The sequence below is a fragment of the Bufo gargarizans genome, chromosome 7 (genome assembly GCF_014858855.1).
Source record: "Bufo gargarizans isolate SCDJY-AF-19 chromosome 7, ASM1485885v1, whole genome shotgun sequence".
Taxonomy (NCBI): Eukaryota; Metazoa; Chordata; class Amphibia; order Anura; family Bufonidae; genus Bufo; species Bufo gargarizans.
In genome coordinates, this window is record NC_058086.1 from 29,917,157 (window position 1) to 29,937,138 (window position 19,982).

Consider the following 19,982-nt stretch of genomic DNA (forward strand, 5'->3'; position numbering starts at 1 on the left):
TGTAAATTGTCAATATCAGTGTGCAGTGTGTTTGGTGGGTGGGACGTTTAATTGCGCCTCTGTCTGTAAATTACAGAAAAAAAACACTTGTAATTGTGCTACTATTTAATAATCTGTGTACCAAACCTGTGATTTTTCATTTATAGACCTCATATAAAATGCAAGAGTGGAAAAAAAGACCCATGCCTCATCATTCAAGAGTCAGAATGTGGGTAGCAGTGTAAACAGCAGAAGGTGCCCCCGAAAGTGAACAGAGTGCAGCTGCACAAGTGCAGCCTCCCTCTGTTCACCGCTATGTGAGTCTTGAAAATATTCTGATCCTCTCCATTGTAACCGGTGCCCAGCAGTATTTTACAGTTGCTGTGCCCATCCAATGGAAATAACAAAAATTCCATTTACAGTAAGAAACTGCTACAATGGGTGTCTAAATACTACTTTGCAGTTTATCTATAGAACTAAAGCTAGACTCCCTCTGTAAATACATTACATTTAGAGTTGAGCGGACACCTGGATGTTCGGGTTCGACGGGTTCGGCCGAACATCACAAAAAAGTTTGAGTTCGGGACCCGCCTACCATGTTGATCACGGTTAGCGTCGAGAGGGAGTGTGAGAAAGGGAGACCACATCCAAGGGAGGCCAATGGCTGCAATGTGATCAAGTTGAAATGTGGGACAAGTTATTAAAGCAGAAGGGCCAATTAAAGACGAATTTTAGAAATTTAAATCTCTGTCACCTATGCAGAGCAGGGGGTTTTCATCGGCAAAATGGGTTAATGTCACCCACCAATGGAACAGACTATTTTTTTTAATTTCGGGCCATGTCAACTATGTAGAGCAGGGGTTTATTCATGGCAAAACTGTGTTCATATCACCCACCAATTGAACAGACGATTTTACAAAAATTAGGTCCGTCACCTATGCAGAGGAGGGGTTTGTATAGTGCAAAAATGGTGAAATGTCACCTGAGAATGTAACAGATGATTTTTTGAAATTTAGGTTTCTGTCACCTATGCAGAGCAGGGGTTTATTCACGGGAAAAATTGAAAAATGTCACCCAAGAATGTAACAGACAAATTAGTTAAATGGATTTCCTTGTCCACTAGGTAAAGCAGGGGTATATCACAGCCAAAAATTGCAGTATAATTTAAGCTTGTATTTCACTGTGACAAATGCAGCAAAGGCCCCACATGTAGGGTATTGCCAAAAATGGGTGATTTTTTTTAAACCCAGAATATAATTGCATTATTTCAAGCTTGTACTTGACTGTCACAAATGCACAGATGCAGGGCTGGTGCACTGAACTTGCATAAAATGGCCGCCGACGCCCACCTAACTAACAGACGGATAGTTATTTTTCTGTGTCACTGGGCTCAGGGCAAGGTAATAAAAATTGTTTACTGCACCCACACAACGAAATCGTTGTAGATCGCTGAGTTAACAAGCACTTCTGATAACTGATTCTTTCCTATTCTCTCCCTCACAGCAGCAGCATCCTCTCCCTACACTAGTAACAGCAGAGTGACGTGCAGCACTACGTGACTCCAGCTGATATAGAGGCTGGGTCACATGCTGCACTGACCAATCATAGCCATGCCATTAGTAGGCAAGGCTGTGATGGCTTCTAAAGGCACACGAGTTAAACGCTTGTTCATTGGCTGCTCTGCAGCCTTTCAAAAAGTGCCAATAACTCGCCGAACACCGAACTTCTACTGAAAAGTTTGGGTTCGGGTCCGGGGTCCAAAAATCCTAAAGTTCGGGACGAACCGAACTTTACAGTTCGGGTTCGCTCAACCCTAATGTAGATCGCTGATTTAACCAGAACTTCTGATGAAAGATTATTTGCTATTCTCTCCCTCACAGCAGCAGCATCCTCTCCCTACACTAGTAACAGCAGAGTGACGTGCGGTGCTACGTGACTCCAGCTTATATAGAGGCTGGGTCACATGCTGCACTGGCCAATCACAGCCATGCCATTAGTAGGCATGGCTGTTATGGCTTTTAAGGGCACACAAGTTAGACACTTGTTGATTGGCTGCTCTGCAGCCTTTTAAAAAGCACCATTAACTCGCTAAACACCGAACCCAAACTTTTACTGAAAAGTTTGGGTTTGGGTCTGGGGTCCAAAAATCCTAAAGTTCAGCACGAACCCTAATTACATTCCTTATCTCGAATGATCCTCATGCTGTAAATAACTGATATCCTAAATTTATGAAATCTGCTGTATGCTCAGTTTGTGACTTCAATCAGGGAAGGAGATGAAGACTAGTAAGCTTCTAATATAATATACATGTGGAGCTCCCAGACAGATGATGTAGGTGAAGAGAAGGATCAGGCAAACTGAATTCTTTTACCGGATCCTTTTGTTCTCCCGGGTAGATGAGCCGCCACCAGAACTGTCTCACCGCAACTCTCTCCCCACTGACAACACATGCATGCTCTGCCTGAACCGAACAGGCATGTGTATAGGGGTGTCTGTTGAACATGTATGGTCAGCTTTATTTTTCAATGACTTACACATTTGGGAAAATGTCATAGAAGGACATTTAACCCATTGTTATATTTTTGGACAGTGGGAATAAATTAGGAAACACATACAGAAGCGCAGAAAACACACAAATGTAGTACCCCCAGAGCTGGTGGTACTTGCTAATTGTTTGCTGTTTAATGCTTGTCTCGCAGTTTTATGTCATTTTATGGTCTGTGTACCCAGTATGGTTATGGCTGGAAGTGACAGAGTTAATGAACTCCGGCACACCCCTATAAGAAGCTTGGGTGTAACTCTTGGATCCGCCCTAGCTCAGTTAGGCCTCTTTCACACGGGCGTCATATTTTTGGCCCAGATAAGAGGCGAGTGTGTTGCGGGAAAATGCGCAATTTTTCTGCGCGAGTGCGAAACATTGTAATGCGTTTTGCACGCGCGTGAGAAAAATCGGCATGTTTGGTAGCCAAACCTTTTTAACAGAAATTCAGGTTTGAGATTGGGGTTGTGTAGATTGTATTATTTCCCCTTATAACATGGTTATAAGGGAAAATAATAGCATTCTGAATACAGACTGCATAGTACAATAGCGCTGGAGGGGTTAAAAAAATATATAATTTAACTCACCTTAATCCACTTGCTTGCACAGCCGGCATCTCTTCTGTCTTCTTCTGTGCTGTGTGCAGGAACAGGACCTGTGGTGACATCACTCCGGTCATCACATGATCCATCACATGATCTTTTACCATGGTGATGGATCATGTGATGACCGGAGTGATGTCACCATAGGTCCTTTTCCTGCACACAGCACAGAAGAAGACAGAAGAGATGCCGGCTGTGCAAGCAAGTGGATTAAGGTGAGTTAAATTATATATATTTTTTTTAACCCCTCCAGCGCTATTTTACTATGCATTCTGTATTCAGAATGCTATTATTTTCCCTTATAACCATGTTATAAGGGAAAATAATAATGATCGGGTCTCCATCCCGATCGTCTCCTAGCAACCGTGTGTGAAAATCGCACCGCATCCACACTTGCTTGCGGATGCTTGCGATTTTCACGCAGCCCCATTCACTTCTATTGGGCCTGTGTTGCATGGAAAACGCACAATATAGAGCATGCTGCGATTTTCACACAACGCACAAGTGATGCGTGAAAATCACCGCTCATGTGCACAGCCCCATAGAAATGAATGGGTCCGGATTCAGTGTGGGTGCAATGCGTTCAACTCACGCATCGCATCCGCGCGGAATACTCGCCCGTGTGAAAGGGGCCTTAGAGTGAGTTGTGAGTCAACAAAATAAGGCTAGATTCACCCGACCTTGTGTTTTGCGGTCCACAAATTGCGGATCCGCAAAAGAAAACGATGATGTCCATATGGCATCCGTTTATTTTTTTTGAGGATCCATTGTAACAATGCATAACGGGAACCAGACTGATCCGTTTTGATTCCCCATAGACTTCTATTAGGACGGAGAGCAAACGGAATGCCTTTTAAAGGCGTCCGTTTTGCATTCCGTCATAATGCAAGTCTATGGGCAGCAAAACGGATTCACCGTTCCGTCCTATGGATTCCGTTATGTTCCGTTATAACCATGTTTCCATAACGGACTCCATAACCCTAGTGTGAACCCACCTGAAACTCTGCAGCAGGTAAAAGGAAACCATCAGAATTTCGAGCACAGCTGCGCCTTGAGTAACTGCACATCAGTTCAAGTAAAAGCAAAGTATATGCAGAATTACTCATCTATGTATCTAGATTTAAATTGTAAAATGATGCTCAGGAGTGTGGAACCGTGATTTCTGATCGCTTTTGTCACCTTGCATGGAGCAGCTGTGAAATCTGCACTAAAGCAATGATCCTAATTCATATCTAACCCATCACCATATGATCTATAGCATAAATGAAAGCAAAATTCTGCCTAATAAAGCAACACGTACAACAGCGTGCGACGTAAAAGGCGCGGGCTAAATAACAAAGCTCAGAAGCGGCTCTTCTGTCATTAGGTTTAATAAATGGAGCAAGATTTCAGAAATTTCCTAAGGTGCTTTTATACCTTGGAAATCAGATTCCAGACTCACTTAATCAGATCATATTAAGAATTGCAATCTGCGCTTCGGGGAGCTTTTTTTTCTTCTTCTTCTTCCACATTTCTTTATTAAAATTCTTTACAAGAATGAAGAAATGGCTGAAATGACTGCAGCGAGGGAATTGTTAAAACTGAGAATGAGCTGAGCTTATCTACAGGAAAACTGTTAAGATGGATTTACAAGTACCAATAATCGGCCACATTCCTGTGAACGCTTGTTCAAATGTGCCGCCGATCATCCTCAAATGTGCCGTGATCCTGTTGTTTGTGCAGGCACCACATATCATCGTTCCTGGGCAGCAGATCGTGCGGTCTCAACAGCGATCTGCTGCCCAGAAACGACGATTCTGTATGGGGACGAGGGATCACTATAGATACATCCTCCTACTGTGAAGGGGATTGTCGAATGTTAATGCAGCGGTCTCTTCTACTGAGCGAGCAGCCCAGACTGTCTGGAAGGAATGCTTAAACCCGCCTGTTGGGCCATGTAGTGCACACAGCAGAGCTGATTTAGTTATTTGGTTCACTCATTCAGATGATTAGAAATCTACAGCAACGTATCTCAAAGAGCTATCCTGACTGATAAACCAGGCAGTGCCAAAAAGTTGAAGAGGTACCACATTGAGCAGAAGGAGCTGAGCTGAGCGATATTCAGGGATTCAGTATCATTCACATCTCCGTTTGTGGATCCGGCAGGCTATTCCAGCACAGAGCAGTCTGCCAGATCCTCTACTTCACAGCCAGATCCCCATTGACCACATTGAGGTATGGGGGTGATCCGACCGATTTCCCAAAACTGCGAGTTTTGGCTGGACATGCAACAGTTTTCTTCCGCCAGAAACCTAGCATTTTTTTTACGAAAATCAGCCAGATCACCACCGGACCCCATTGCAGTTGAGAAGTAGAGGATCCGTCAGTGATGGGTCCATGAGATCAAGCAGGCTGCTTTGTGCCGGACACAGCCTGTTGGATCCACAAATGGAGATGTGATCAAGCGGGTGGAGTGACTCAATGTTTGACAGCCTTCCTCATATAAGTATGTGCAGCGAGCTCCTGCCAGGGGCTGACAATTCGGGACACATCTGCTGGGGGATATCCTTGGTGCAGTCTTTGAATGTCCCATACATTTCACAGAAAGATGGATCAGTGGGTACAATAGAAAGCGTTTTTTTAATAACATGGCCCAGAATTCTTCACTTAAAAGATGGCGGCAAAGTCTATTGGTTGCTTTAGAATTGCTTAGAATAGTGAGGAAAAACAGTGAGTACAATGTATTTTGTATGTAAGAATTTAAAGGGGTGCTCCTCAGAATGGCTTCTCACAGTTTGAAAATGGAAAGCTAAATACATGCAAGATTTCATTTTTTACAAGCTCAATTGCACATACAAAATGGCTTCTCCCATCTGCCTATTTTTATTGCACTTTCCTAATAAATAATAACAGATTGCACATAAGAAAAAAAATGGTGGCAAGAGGAATTGTGCATTATTTATCGGGACAGTCCAATTTAAAATGAAAAATATAACTCATTTGTGCCAGTAGCAGGTGCATTAATTTCTGCTGTTAAGCACATAAATATGCACATTTTCATACAAGACCTTGCATTCGAATGAAGATCTGATCGCTGTGTAAGAAAACCAATGCTAAAAATCTGAGAATGTGAGTATTATCTTAGGGACTGATATGTATATATATAAAAGACGCCGCACTTTGTATTGTGTTTATATTTTACAAAGCATTATAAAGAATTACTGATGAAAACTGCTCTCAATGGCCAGTATAAAATCTGAAAAAGTTCAGGAAAAAAGTCTATAAGTACATAAGTTTTGACATGGCAAAAAAATAACCAAAAAAGGTTTGTAAAAAATGTATTGAAAATGTTGAATCCCTCTAAAAGTCACTCATCTGGGAGATTTTCAACCTGCTTTTAACCTGTTGGAAATAAAGGATTTAGGCCTCTTTCACATGGGCGTGATGTTTTTGGCCCGGATAAGATGCGGGTGCGTCGCTGGAAAATGCGCGATTTTTCCGCGCGAGTGCAAAACATTGTAATGCATTTTGCACGCGCGTGAGAAAAATCGGCATGTTTAGTACCCAGACTCGAACCCGGACTTCTTCACAGAAGTTCGGGGTTTGGGTTTGGTGTTGTGTAGATTTTTATTATTTTCCCTTATAACATGGGTATAAGGGAAAATAATAGCATTCTTAAAACAGAATGCTTAGTACAATAGCGCTGGAAGGGTTAAGAAAATAAAAAAATAATTTAACTCACCATAAAGGATAACTGTCGTATTTTTTTTATTTTTTTGGAGTATTGGATTGTGGTGATTAATATCTCCTTGGTGGCCCTATTTCAACTTTTCACTGTGTATTCAATTACCCCTTAATTCCACAGTTTTGTTCCCTGTACTGCCTACTTTTACCTGTGCTTAAAGGGGTTGTCCGGGTTCAGAGATGAACCCGGACATCCCTCCATTTTCACCCCGGCAGCCCCCCTGACATGAGCATCGGAGCAGTTCGTGCTCTGATGCTCTCCCTTGCCCTGCGCTAAATTGCTCAGGTCAAAGGCATTTTTAGGAGTTTCGGTGACGTATCGGGGCTCTCCATGGGGCTGACAGGAACCCTGGTGACGTCACCGGCACTGATGGGCGGGATTTAGCTCTGCCCTAGCCAGTAAAACGGCTAGGGCAGAGCTAAAGCCCGCCCCTCAGAGTCGGTGACGTCACCAAACACACTGCCGGGCGGAAGTTACCACCCGGCAGTGTGTTATTGAAAACAAAAGAGCCAGTACACTGCGCGATCTAGCGCAGGGCACGGGAGCGCATCGAAGCATGAGATGCTCCTATGCTAGGCTCAGGGATGCTGCCGGGGTGAAAATAAGGGTATGTCCGGGTTCAGTTCTGAACCCAGACAACCCCTTTAAAATAGGGTTGCTAGGCATGGTCCGTCTATCTGTTGAAGGACGGAGGACGCAGAAGCAGGCTGCCTGCAAGGTCACATTACTGATCGCCAGGGACTGTAAGTAAATGATTAAAGCCAGGTCCTCCCCAGCAGCTGATAACAGTGCCTGGTCTGTGTGCACTTCTCCCTGTCCCTGCGCTTGGCAGACGCTCCCTCACTCAGCAGAGCTGGAGAAGTAGAGTTGAACCAGCGCAGACCAGGGAAGGAAGATCTGCCATCTGCTCAGTGTATAAATGAAAGCAACATGTGGTGCCAGAGACCATTGAGGAGGATATCAGCCAGGTGAATTAGTGGCTTCATCATCATCAATCGGGAGAAGAGGGTGGCAGCTTGCCCATGAGGCAGTGGTGGAGGCAGCAAGTTGCTAGCGTGGCCGGGATTCAGCAGGGTGGCAGCAGTGGGAGGTCGGGAGCCAAACGTGCCAGGGGTAGACCACCCACTTCTCAGGAGCCTACCTGCTCGGAAAGTAGTGGTGCAGGGGTTCACGGAAGCAGCGGTGGTAGCAGTGAGTCAGTGCGGAGTGTTGGGGGTAAAATCACCTACTCGGCAGTGTGGCAGTTTTTAGTTAAGCCATCAGAGGAGGTGAACATGGCCTTTTGTAGAATCTGTGGGCAGAAGGTGAAGCATGGCCAGGGTGCCAATGTTGGCGTCAACATATGCAGATTCACCATAAAGTGGCCTGGGAGAACTGTGGCTCCGATGTAGTAATCCAGCCTGCCTCAGCAACTGCTGCATCACCCAGTGGCATACACCCGATTTCAGGCAGTCAAGGCTCCACCACCTCAGCCGAAGGGAGCTGTCTATCATTCCCATCATCTGCTAGTCCTGATGCTCCTGCTCCTCCTCCTACTCTGTCAGTCATTCCGTCAGCAATCTATCACCAAAGCGATTGCCAAGAGACAACAGTATGCGCGCACTAATCCAACGGTGCAGAAGCTGAATGTGCTCCTGGCCAAGTTGCTGTTGCTGCAGTCCCTCTCTTTCCAAGTAGTGTACTTTGCAACTTTCAGAGAACTGATGGCTTGTGCCGAGCCAAGGTGGAGAGTCCCAAGCCGTCATTTCTTTGCCAAAAAGGCAGTACCAGCCCTGCAAACGTATGTAGAACAGAAGGTGGGCCAGTCCTTGAGCCTGTCGGTGTCTGCCAAAGTGCATTGCAGCGCCGACGTGTGGAGCTGTAACTACGGTCAGGGACAGAACAGAAATCTTTGTGAGCTGAGGGTAAGCCTCGATATTGTCTAACTGTACTGTGATGGACAATATGGCTTCTTAGTAGACATTAGTACCAGCTTTAGATCCTGATCATATTCACGTGATGTAATGTTTTTATTTTATTTTTATTGCAGCAACAACGAAGACTTGAACTTCTTACCATTACCAGCCCCGGTAAGTACCCTTCTAATAGATTGAACATGATGATCTGCATTCTATGGTAAAGTACAAGCAGCAAAGAAATATTATTCACGTAGGGATGGACAAGTTACTGTTGGTGGCTTGGAATTTGATGTTATCCATAATGCAATATAATAATCGTATGTGATCACCTGTTTAACAATCTATTTGGGAACCAGATTGTAAATGAAGAACAAACTCTTTCTTAAAGCTTCCTCTCCATTACAAGATCATTATTTTAGGAGGTTTTCCAGTGCTAGAAAAGTGATGGCCAATCCTTAGTAGAGGCCATAAATATCAGATCGGTGGAGGTCTGACGATCAGGACCTCACCAATCAGCTGACTCAAGGGCCCCTTCATTGTTTACCATGTACTCTTAATAGTGGCTGTGCCTGGGTTTTACCCTTCAGAGCAGCTCAATTCCTTTCAAGCGAATGGTGTTCAGTTGAAATACCAGGCACGGTATGTAGGGAGTTGTGCCTGGAATACAATGGAAAGGACACGGTGCTTGCTAGAGAACCACAGAACTTCAGTCATCTAATTATAGGGTTCGAAGAGTATGAACCCACCTCTGATATTTATCTGAAGAATAGTTCATTAATTTTCCTGAAAAACCCATTTATGGACCTAACATGTTTTGTGCTTTCAATCTTAGTTTGGTTTTAGGTTATTAAAGTGATTTTAGATTTTAATGAACCATTTTAAAGTCTTGCTATTTTTTTCTTAATCATATAAAAAAAAAACTTAACTAGAATGTATATTAGTACCTGATGTTATTAATCATTAATCATTTATTTTATCATTAATTGTAATTATTTATTTAGCATTTATAGTATTATAACATGGCAAAGTAGGTTATTGTATTGGGGCAAAAGCTTTGGATATAGCTGACTGAGGTTGTTAGGGTTTTTCATAACTTATTAACAATTTGTATTCCTTTTTTTAAAAAATTCTCAACCTTGCCCCATAAAGTTGGAAGAGATCATTGGGGATTATTATTATTATTATTATTATTATTATTATTTCATTCTTTTACAGTTTATTTTCCCCTTGTAACTGTTGCACCAATAGCAGCCGCTGATAAGTGAAGCTGTGCTGGGTCTAGTCTACAAAAATGTCTTCCTGTAAAGCTCAATGTATCGTTGCTAATTTTTAGTTTATTGTTGGTTCATATCTGTTGGACACCATGACACAAACATGTTAAAAACATTGAAACATACAGTAAATACATTGAATATTCACCCAAAATGCTCAGTTAAAAAAAAAAAAAAAGTGCTATCATCTTAGTTTCCAACTGGGCTGTGCAACATGTCTACACATAAAACCCGTCCATTAAAAGCATATTTCATTTAAAAAAATATTACCTTGTAAATCCTGGTTTTAGGACGTTGTGCCATCTGAGGGTGTCATATTCCAGTAATTTTTAGATTTTGATCAGGTGACAAAAATAATGGGGGGAGATTTATCAAAACTGGTGCAAAAGGCAAGTTGAGAAGTCACTAAGCAATCGATCAGATTCAATCTCTAATTGCTTGGATTGGCACTGGCCATGTTACAGATTACATACCGTATGTTGTAGAGCATCAACAGAAAATTATATTGCAGACAAAAGGAGATTTTTGCTCACAGATTCATAATACAGAATTCATGGAAAGAAAGTATGGCACGTTCTTTTTCAATACCATATGATAGAGCTACTCTTTTTAAGTAGTCAAGCTTCAAGAGCGGCTGTGGTGGTGCGCGCACAGAAGCATCATATGCTGGCATAATCATAAGAGGTCCATGTGGCGCAGGTCTGGACTGGTAATCTGCCCTTCTGGTTGACTCCTGGTTCGCTTGTCTGTTAGGGGACCTCTTGACATGATTAAACAGAAATTACACTGATGATGTAAACCCTGCAGCATCTGTGGGCTAAAAAGCCTGAAGGACCTATGATGACATCATCACAGGTCCTTATTTACCTAAGAGTTCAGGGACTGCATTGATAATGCTAGTCTCGCAATGTCTTTTCAGTTCTGAAGTTAGGAGGGGAAAATGTTACTGCCAGTGGGGAAGGGGTAGTCAGGGGACAATGCTACTGTCAGTGAGGGAGTGGTGGTCAGAGAGCAATACTGCTGTCAATAGGGCGGAATTCAGAGGACAATGTTACTGCCTTTGCCTTTGAAGGACTGGTGGCCGGAGGACAATACTGTTACCAGTAGGGAAGGGACGGTCATGGGTATTTTGTAATCTTCTATGTTTTGCACTGCCCTCCGACATTTATTTGGTGGTATCGGATGCTGCGAGGGAGGTATTTTTAGCTTTATCAAGGCAGATGGTGCTGTAGGGGAGGTAACGTATGTCCTGACCATGTGTTTAGAAGACTTTTCCAAAACTTTAGAGCTAATAAGGTCATCAGTGTTTGATCGATGGGAGTCCGACACCCTGCACCACCCCCAATCAATTGTTGAGCCTTCTTTGTGCTAGGTATTGTGCTAAGCCCCATTCACTTCAATGGGGTTGAGCTGCATTTAGGCCATGTAACTGATGAAAGTGCTGTCACTGGCCTAGGAAAAAACTGAAATAAGGCCACAGAGCTACTGCGAGCACCACTTGCCTTCTCAAACAGCTGATCGGCAGGGTTCCCGGGTGTAGGACTCCCACCGATCAACGAAATGTTGGAAAACCCCTTTAAACATTTCTGTGTTACACTTTTATTTTATTTCTTCTATTTATGATTTATGTAGGAGCATAACCAAGTAAAGCAAATTTTGCTACACCGTGCACTGCGTGACATTTTTTTTACGCAATATCATACATGGGCTGGTGGGGTTTGTGTGCCAGGGCTGCTTTGTAACCCCAGTCTGGCTCTGATGTAGTGCTATATGGATTCAGTGCAAAAGGCTTTGCACTGAATGCAGAACCTAAATGCAGAACCTAACTTTGTTTTTGTAGCGAAATACCAGTTCCTGTATATATGTAGCTAATATTTCTCCTCTTCTTATTTAATTGCATTTAAGTCCAAGAAACGTTAATACATAGCATTTGTGAACGGCAACATTGAGAATGAAGTTGCAAAACTTGCATTTCATCGTTAATGGTCTTTTAAAGAGGCATCAGGTGTGTAATTGGCGGTACGTTTTGCTCTCACAAGGCAATGCACATTTAAACCAGCTTAGCCCAGAATTCACAATGTGCATTAGCAGTCCCTGTTCAATTTGACAGATGTTCCCACCCCTTGGCAATAGAAACATTTTTTTGCCTTTTAGCCGTATTCAGTATCCAGTAATCAAGTTAATGTATGCTCAATTCCTTCCCTGCAATAAAACTAATGATGACATCCAGCTATTACAACAACTTCCCAATGATCAGATGTTCATACATAGTTTTCTTAAAATGGCCAAATATTGCCATAAATTTGGAATATTCAAGGAGCGGGGATATGCATAATTCAGCCTGGGTGCTCATAGTTTACAATCCTATAATGATATGTTGCTTTACATTGTTATTTTACACATTTTGTTACATTAGCGCTGACAATAGGAAGTGTTTTAGTAACCATTTTCCCCAAATATAAAGTGCAGCGAGCCCTTGGGGAGGCGCTACAAAGGATGGGAGTGGGAGTGGCCCTGATGAGATGTTGTGGCGGTGTAGTCCCTCAGGCCACCACTGCCTGGAGTTCAGTGCAGTGAAAAGGTGGTGTGAAAGGATTAGGCAGATGGAGAAGTACAACAAACTTTTTTCTTTACTGAGTGCAAAGGATGAGTTACAGCACATCCAGCTGTCATCTGTACAAGGTGCAATACCTCTATCTCCGGGTGATAGGGTTGCAAGCAAGATGGCAAACAATAGTACTCTACCGTAGTCCTTCTCTCTCTCCTGAACAGCAATATGCTGGGAGCTATAAGTGTCTATTTGTAAAGTGCAGGCTTTTGCATGTGCCTGTCCTGAACTGTGGTGATAGGTGTCTTAACTTGTTATCCCCTCACCTGCAGCAGAGTCTGTATAGCTATAGTGCTGGTCACTCTGCTGACTTTGTATGCTATAGTTTGCAGTTCTTCTGGTGGCCTCAGACTGGAGTAGATATCCTCACAGGGGTGCTCCCTTACTCCACACTTGCTAAACTAACTTTCCCAAGAACTATTTAGAGCTCTCCCTCCTGGCAGGAAGTCGGACCATGGTAAGTTCAATTCCATGTAAATTCATTCTTGTGATCAGGTGAAGTACATGTGTAGATGCTGTCTGATATTTATTCCTTTTTAGCTTCTAATATATTATACCTCAGCAGACGATTTTGAAATTCTGAAATTTGACCATTTGACCCAAGTTTTTCATTTGAATCAGATTTTTTGTATGATTGACCGGGATGATTGAGGACAGTAGAGAGACACTTTTCCTTGCAATCAAAGCACTTTTGATTCAGGTTGACTATTAATGACAGTATCTACAGTAAATTAACCCATGCCTTCATTCAGAGACTAGAACACCTATTGTCATGCCCACATGTACTTTTGGGACTGAGTCATCTCGACATTGACAGCATATACTTACTGGATTGGTCTCCAAGCTGTGAACACCCAAATATCCATTCTCTGGAAAGGCTACTTTAATACTTCATTTTGCATTGTCCATTCAGGATACATGTCAAGAAGATCTCCCAATGCATATCATCATCATATATCTATATATAGTGGATCCCATTGACTCTAGGCTTCCATTATATAACATATGCATACAATGTTTTACTGGAAGCCTCTGTACTTTTAACATTAAAGCCGTTATTCCCCAGGACAGGTCATCAATATCAAATCAGTGGGGATCCAACTCCCGGCATCCCCTTCGATCAGCTGTTCGAAGAGGCCACGGCTTTCTGTGAGCACATAAGCCACTTCCTTGGCACGTGATGTCATATCCATCGGTCACATGACCTAGACGCAGCTCAGTCCCATTCAAGTGAAGGGGGCTGTGCTGCAATACTAAGCACAGCTGCTATACAATGAACAAGACTGTGCTTGGTGAGATGTGTGGAGGCCACGTCACTCACTGGAGTCGGACCTCCCCACTGATCTTATATTGACGACCTTTCCTGAGGACAGGCTATGAATATCAAAATACCGGATAACCCCTCAACAGGTTTTAAGTTGAGATTCCTTTTTTTTTTATAATGTTCCTTCCGAGTCTACAATGGACAGGCTTGGAAGGAACAAGTAAATTGTCAAATTCTTTGTATGTTTCAAGTTTTAACTATCTTGAAGCTTCCACAAGTTCATCTATCAGCATCTATTTTCACCGACAAAGCCTCCGCTAGCCATATTCTTTTTTTAACAGGTCACCTCAACGTTTCCATGCACTTCGGCATGCCCCATTAATTGGATACTTGGGTATGAAAGTCCAGCGCTCCATTGAAAGCTGACATTTCTAACGAGATGACCTTTTCAGCGCTCCGTAATGATTACCGTCTGGCTTTTGTTTGGACACAATAACACACACTTCACACCACACAGAGAGAATATGGGGCTTTGAAAACTATTCAAAATCCAGTTAGCAAAATGAGTAAATTGGGTGCAAACATTCATCAGCCTGTTATTGTTCTCTTATCGATTTGAATGCTCTTTCATCTTTTCCGTTGCATTCATAGAGTTCCAAATTAACTCCTATTCCCTATTCTTGTTTTCTTGGATTCTATTAAAAGGTCAAATGCTTTCGGTAAGACAGATCTGCAGGATAAAGGCTGGATGATAACCATCATCCTTGAAATAACCTTTATCAGGACTGTCCCTCTCATGACTGTAGTAATTGATGTGCTCATTAGACAAATAAATACGTGAATGGTGCAAGAACTACCGAGGAAAACGCGCTGTTCTCTCCTTCCATCTCCTCACGTTTTACCAGCCGAGCTGACCGCGTCTGTTCTTCAAGGTTCTAAAACATACAAGATACATATTTGAAAGGTCAGCAGGAATTAATTGTGGTGCTGAAAAAAATCAGATAAGGCTTTTACCTTATGACCGGCGTTCTTCTTGGCTTCATCTTACTGGCTGTTTATCTTCAAGCTGCCAGTTCACCTTTATTGCAAATTATTTCTCCTGACCTATTTGCCCTGCACAAGCTGGCAGTATTTCTGCCAAGTTTCAACTATAAGGCTGCGAAACTTAAAGTAAAAAAAGTTGATCTCGTAGAGAGCAGTTTGGCTTTTGACATTCCAAAAAGAAATACCTCCTAAAACTGTGGAGTCTGCTTCAGCTTTTATGAAGGTGGTGGAGGTAAGGGAGGCAGAGTTAAAAGGGTTTTCCGTGACTTTTCTTCAGATGACCTTTCCTCTGGATAGGTCATCAGTGTCTGATCGGTGGGGGTACGACACCCGGTTGTTTGAGAAGGAAACGCCGCTCGTAGTAGTGCCACGGCCTTCTCTCTGCTCACCAAGCACAGCGCCGTACATTGTGGTTGTGCTTGGTATGATGCTCAGCCCCATTCACTTCAACGGGGCTGAGCTGTGCCTAGGCCATGTGACCATGGCATGGTCCAATGTGTGTGGTAGTGTTGAGCGAATTGATCCAGACGAAGCGGAAATAGCTCCGGTGAAAAAATAAATAAAATCATACTTACCTCATCCATTTTAGCACGAAGAGCCAACCAACATCTTGATTGAAGATCTCTCACGAAATCCTGTGCGTCACGGGACGCACCTGATTTTGCGCTAGATCTTCAATAAAGATGGCGGCAGGCGGCTCTTCGCAATCAAATGGATGAGGTAAGTATGATTTTTTTGTTTTGTTTGTTTTTTATGTTACAATGTAATATCAATGTCAGATGCTGTGATCAACTATGAATGCGGCATCTGAGGGATGCAATGAATGGGGGGGGCAGCGCAATCACCGCTCCCTGTCATTGCACCCACTACTTACAAAGAAGTGATGAATAGAGATGGCATTGCGGTTCGCCCGGCGGTCATTTCGCGGCGAACTTTGCGTGTTCGCGATTCGCCGAACATGCGAACATATGGCGATATTTGCACCCGCCATATTCTTTTACATTGTGAAGAACTTTGACCCATGACACATCCATCAGGTGGTACAGGACAGCCAATCGAGACGTTTAAGCACATGGACATATGCCCTACCTTATAAATAAACTCGATCTGGCCGCCATTTTACATTCAGTCTTTTGCCAGTGTAGGGAGAGGTTGCTGTGTGGAGCAGGGACAGGCTGTTAGGGACACAAATCGATAGCTAATAGGGCCACAAAAGTCCTTTTAAGCACTAGTATAGGTGTGCTATCAATAGGTGTGATATTACTGAGGGGTGCGATATACTTATAATATACTTTAATAATGAGTCAAAAACACATAGATCTATATAGTGATCACCTGGAAGTCAGGGTCCCTGGGGCTAGGGGCTTACTAGGGCCATTTTTATATAGGGTAAGGTTCCGGACGGGGTCGCTCTTATCAGGGCAGGTGGTCTGTGGTTAGGCTATCAGGGCCAGAATAGCACCCCCTGTAGGGCAATATCAGGGACAGCTCTTTGCCCATCCTGTCCTTCAATACCACATCATCATCTAGCCCAGGGATGGATGTTTTTTGCTTTCCCTCCAGGATTCATGGATGTGCACTGGAACCCCCCAGATTGTGGTAGGACATATGGTTTCTGATTTGGTGCCGCCGAGCACTTGTTATTGCCGACCACATCTATGCTTTTTGCTTAACTTTAATATTTTAATTTATTTTCATATCTTTTCCATTCACACGTCCGCAAAATGGGTCTGCATCCGTTCCGCAATTTTGCGGAACGGGTGCAGACCCATTCATTTTCAATGGGGCCGAAATGTGCTGTCCACATCCGCATTTGCGGATCCGCACTTCTGCATCCGTGCTTCCGTTTCCTAAAAAAAAATAGAACATGTCCTATTCTTGTCCGCAATTGCAGACAAGATTAGGCATTTTCTATTATAGTGCCGGCGATGTGCGGTCCACAAATGGCGGACAGCACATTGCCGGTGTCCGTGTTTTGCGGATTCGCAAAACACTTACGGACGTGTGAATGGACCCTCATAGTAAAATTATTAAAGGTTACGTTTTATCTTTATGTATATTCTAATGGATTGCCTTCCGTGTACAATGTTATAATATACTTTCTATGTTATACAGTATATTAAAGTGCATTTGTATTGGGCGGCAGTTGTGTGCGGTTCTGCTACGATACTGCAGGTATATAGAGGGACGAGCGTTATTGGAACAAATAATTTCTACTGGTGTGATATACCAGTCGTCCCCCAAAAAAACGGATTAAAGCGGGGTGTTATATACCAATATACTTTCTTTATAGTGCATTTGGGTACTGTATAGTGCATTTGCGCATGCGCGTACGTGAAAATTATATTGCCGATATTTCGCATTGAAAAAAATAATGAATGGAGATCGCAAATTTGAATAATACACCTGGTCGGTCACTGTCCATGTTGTGGGACTATTTGTGCACTTCTAGTAAGTATTTATTGGCTGCAAATATGAGCTGAAGGTTTTTCAGGTTCGCCTGCCATTAAAATGAATGGGACCCGCCGCAAACTTGCGGTTCGCGAACATTTGATCGCGTTCGCCAACCGTCCCGGCAGATGTTCGTCCATCACTAGTGATGAAGTAATTCGTCACTAAGCAAATATTTTTGGTAAAATTCTGCTAAGCAGCAAAATCGAATTTTTGAATGCTTCGCTCATCACTAGTGTGTGGTATTAATAAAGGGGTTCTCCGGGCTGCAGATATTTCAATATCAGGTCAGTGGAGTCCAATTCCTGGCACCCACAATGTTCAGCTGCATTGGCTAGCTGCGGCAATGGAAACTATTCGGTGCACAGAGCTGTCTCCTTCCACGTTGTCCACTGTTGTACCCCAGATCTGGGGGTACTGTAAATTGTTTATTATATTATTTAATGCATTTAACTTTTTGTTCCTGGCCATGGTTACCAGCAAGGAAGGCTGGCAGGAACAGGGTTAACCCTACTGTTCCTGTCCTCTTGGTAGGAGTTGGCTGTTACTGCTTCCTGCGAGGAGGAGTTCTTGTCTAGCGAGAGGAGAGGATGCAACCTGCGGTGCTCCTGCTCCTGTTATAAATTATTAAGTGAGAAATTCTCCATTTGTACTCAAGTAAAGCCTTGAAAGCCCAGACAGCAGAGTCACCTGCCACACCTGCATCTACAGACACGGCTGTGAAGTGAGGGACTACAGCTAAACCACCCATCACCAAATAACCACTAGGCCAGTATCACCTAAGTACTAAAATACCACCAGCCAACCTTTCGTCATATCCTTGCTGGTGCCAGAGAAGAATTGCACTTACAACCTGCTGCTATGGTCCATATTTCAAGGTGTATGTTGCACCATTAACTCTGGCCTACTTCTTCAGTGCTATAATTCCACTGCACCGATCCCAAAACAGCAACGGCCTAAGGGAGTACACCGTGACACAACACTTCATCAGGGCCACCACCACTCCCATTCTCTACACCGGCTCCTCGGGGGGTCGTTGCATCTCCAGTGTCACAGCTGTCCGAAACTACTGATCGATGGGGGTGTTGGGAGTAGGATCCTACCGATCTGGGGGTCAATATCTGAACCCCTTTAAGGCATTTTTTGAGTGTTACTTTTATGGGAGAACATGGCGACACACAGGATGTCTATGTTGGGGATCTGTGGTGGAGTCTATGCACCTCAATATGGAATTGCTTCCATGCATGTGCCAAGTCATATTGGATTGCAAGCTCCCCCCACCACCGGAGCGGGGGCTACATTCTCAAAGCAAAGCTCTAGGACAGTTATACCATTATATACAGGAAATATTTAGTCGCAGAGGTTGTCACAATCTCCGATTTCCTTATAAATGATGGCTTGTGCGCTAATATTCTTCATCCTGGAAGAGTCCTGCTGCTCTACCACATCGGAACAGGACGCCTATAACCAGTTATTCTTCTAGATTTAGACGCCTTGCGACACGTAGATGGCAGGCATCAGATTTTAATGGCTGAACGGGGACCCAACATCTGTGAAAAGATCAATGTTATCGCTCATAAGAATGATATTTTACTCCGGGAATGTTTGCAGATTACGCATAATTAGCTGTTTGCTTTGTGTGATTGATCAGTGGAATACCTTTGCGATGCAGATCTGGACTGGCAGCTTCAGGAACGAGCGTTGATTGCGAGCGCTGATTGAGCGCTATTAATATCTCCTGCAAGTGACCAGCTGTGAAACCAAGTCTCTTCAATTAATGTAATTAAAGCGGAACTCCGGCCAAAAACGGGGATTTGAGAAAAGCGCTCGTTTTGATTGGAGAGCTGTTCTGGAAGTGGAGGCAAGATGCCAAACGGTGTATATAGAATCATAATGGAGTATAACGTGTTCGATAGAGTTTACAATTCTGAAGCGTCTACTGAGGCATGGATAATTAATGCAAAGTAAAAGGGCTCGGCAGTGTATCTCCAGCATAATAGAAGCGTTAAATGATCTGCTAGGTAACCTGGGATTGTGGCTTTATGGCCGACACTTTCCAACTGCGTCTTCTTCATTTCCATTTTATATAAATAGACAATTTTACAATTTCTTGTTAACGGGACAGTAGCCTTAAAGGGGTTTTCCAGGACTTAGGTATTGATGACATGATGATGGTAGGCCATCAATATCAGATTGGTAGGGGTCTGACACTTGGCACCCTACAAACCACAGTTTCGCGTAGCCGCATCCGGAAACTATAGAGTGTGTGGAGTGGAAGCAGACAGCGCCATACACCGTGTAGTGGCCATGTGGGGTACTGCAGCTCAGCTCTCATTCTAGATAAGCGAGAGTTCAGCTGCAGTACTCCATTACTGAAATCTGCACACTGTATGGACTCTTGGAGCCTTCTGCTTCAGTTTCATACACTGTATAGTTTCCGACACCCAAAATGTCTGATTGATGGAGGTGCCAGGTGTTGGACCCCCACTGATCGGATATTGATGAGCTAATCTGAGTGTAAATCATCGATATCTGTTGCTCAGACAACACCTTTAAAAATACTACTGCCAGTGTCTTCTCAAACAGTTGATCAGTGGACCCC

General features: G+C 43.4%; 1 protein-coding gene across 1 annotated transcript in view; it reads left to right on the forward strand.

The window, feature by feature from the left end:
• AGBL4 (AGBL carboxypeptidase 4) overlaps positions 1-19,982 on the forward strand; it is a 1,564,331-nt gene that overhangs the window by 1,042,088 nt on the left and 502,261 nt on the right. The window contains exon 6 of the mRNA XM_044302361.1: positions 8,874-8,913. Within this exon, the coding sequence (XP_044158296.1) occupies positions 8,874-8,913 (40 nt within the window). The remainder of the gene's footprint in view (positions 1-8,873; positions 8,914-19,982) is intronic.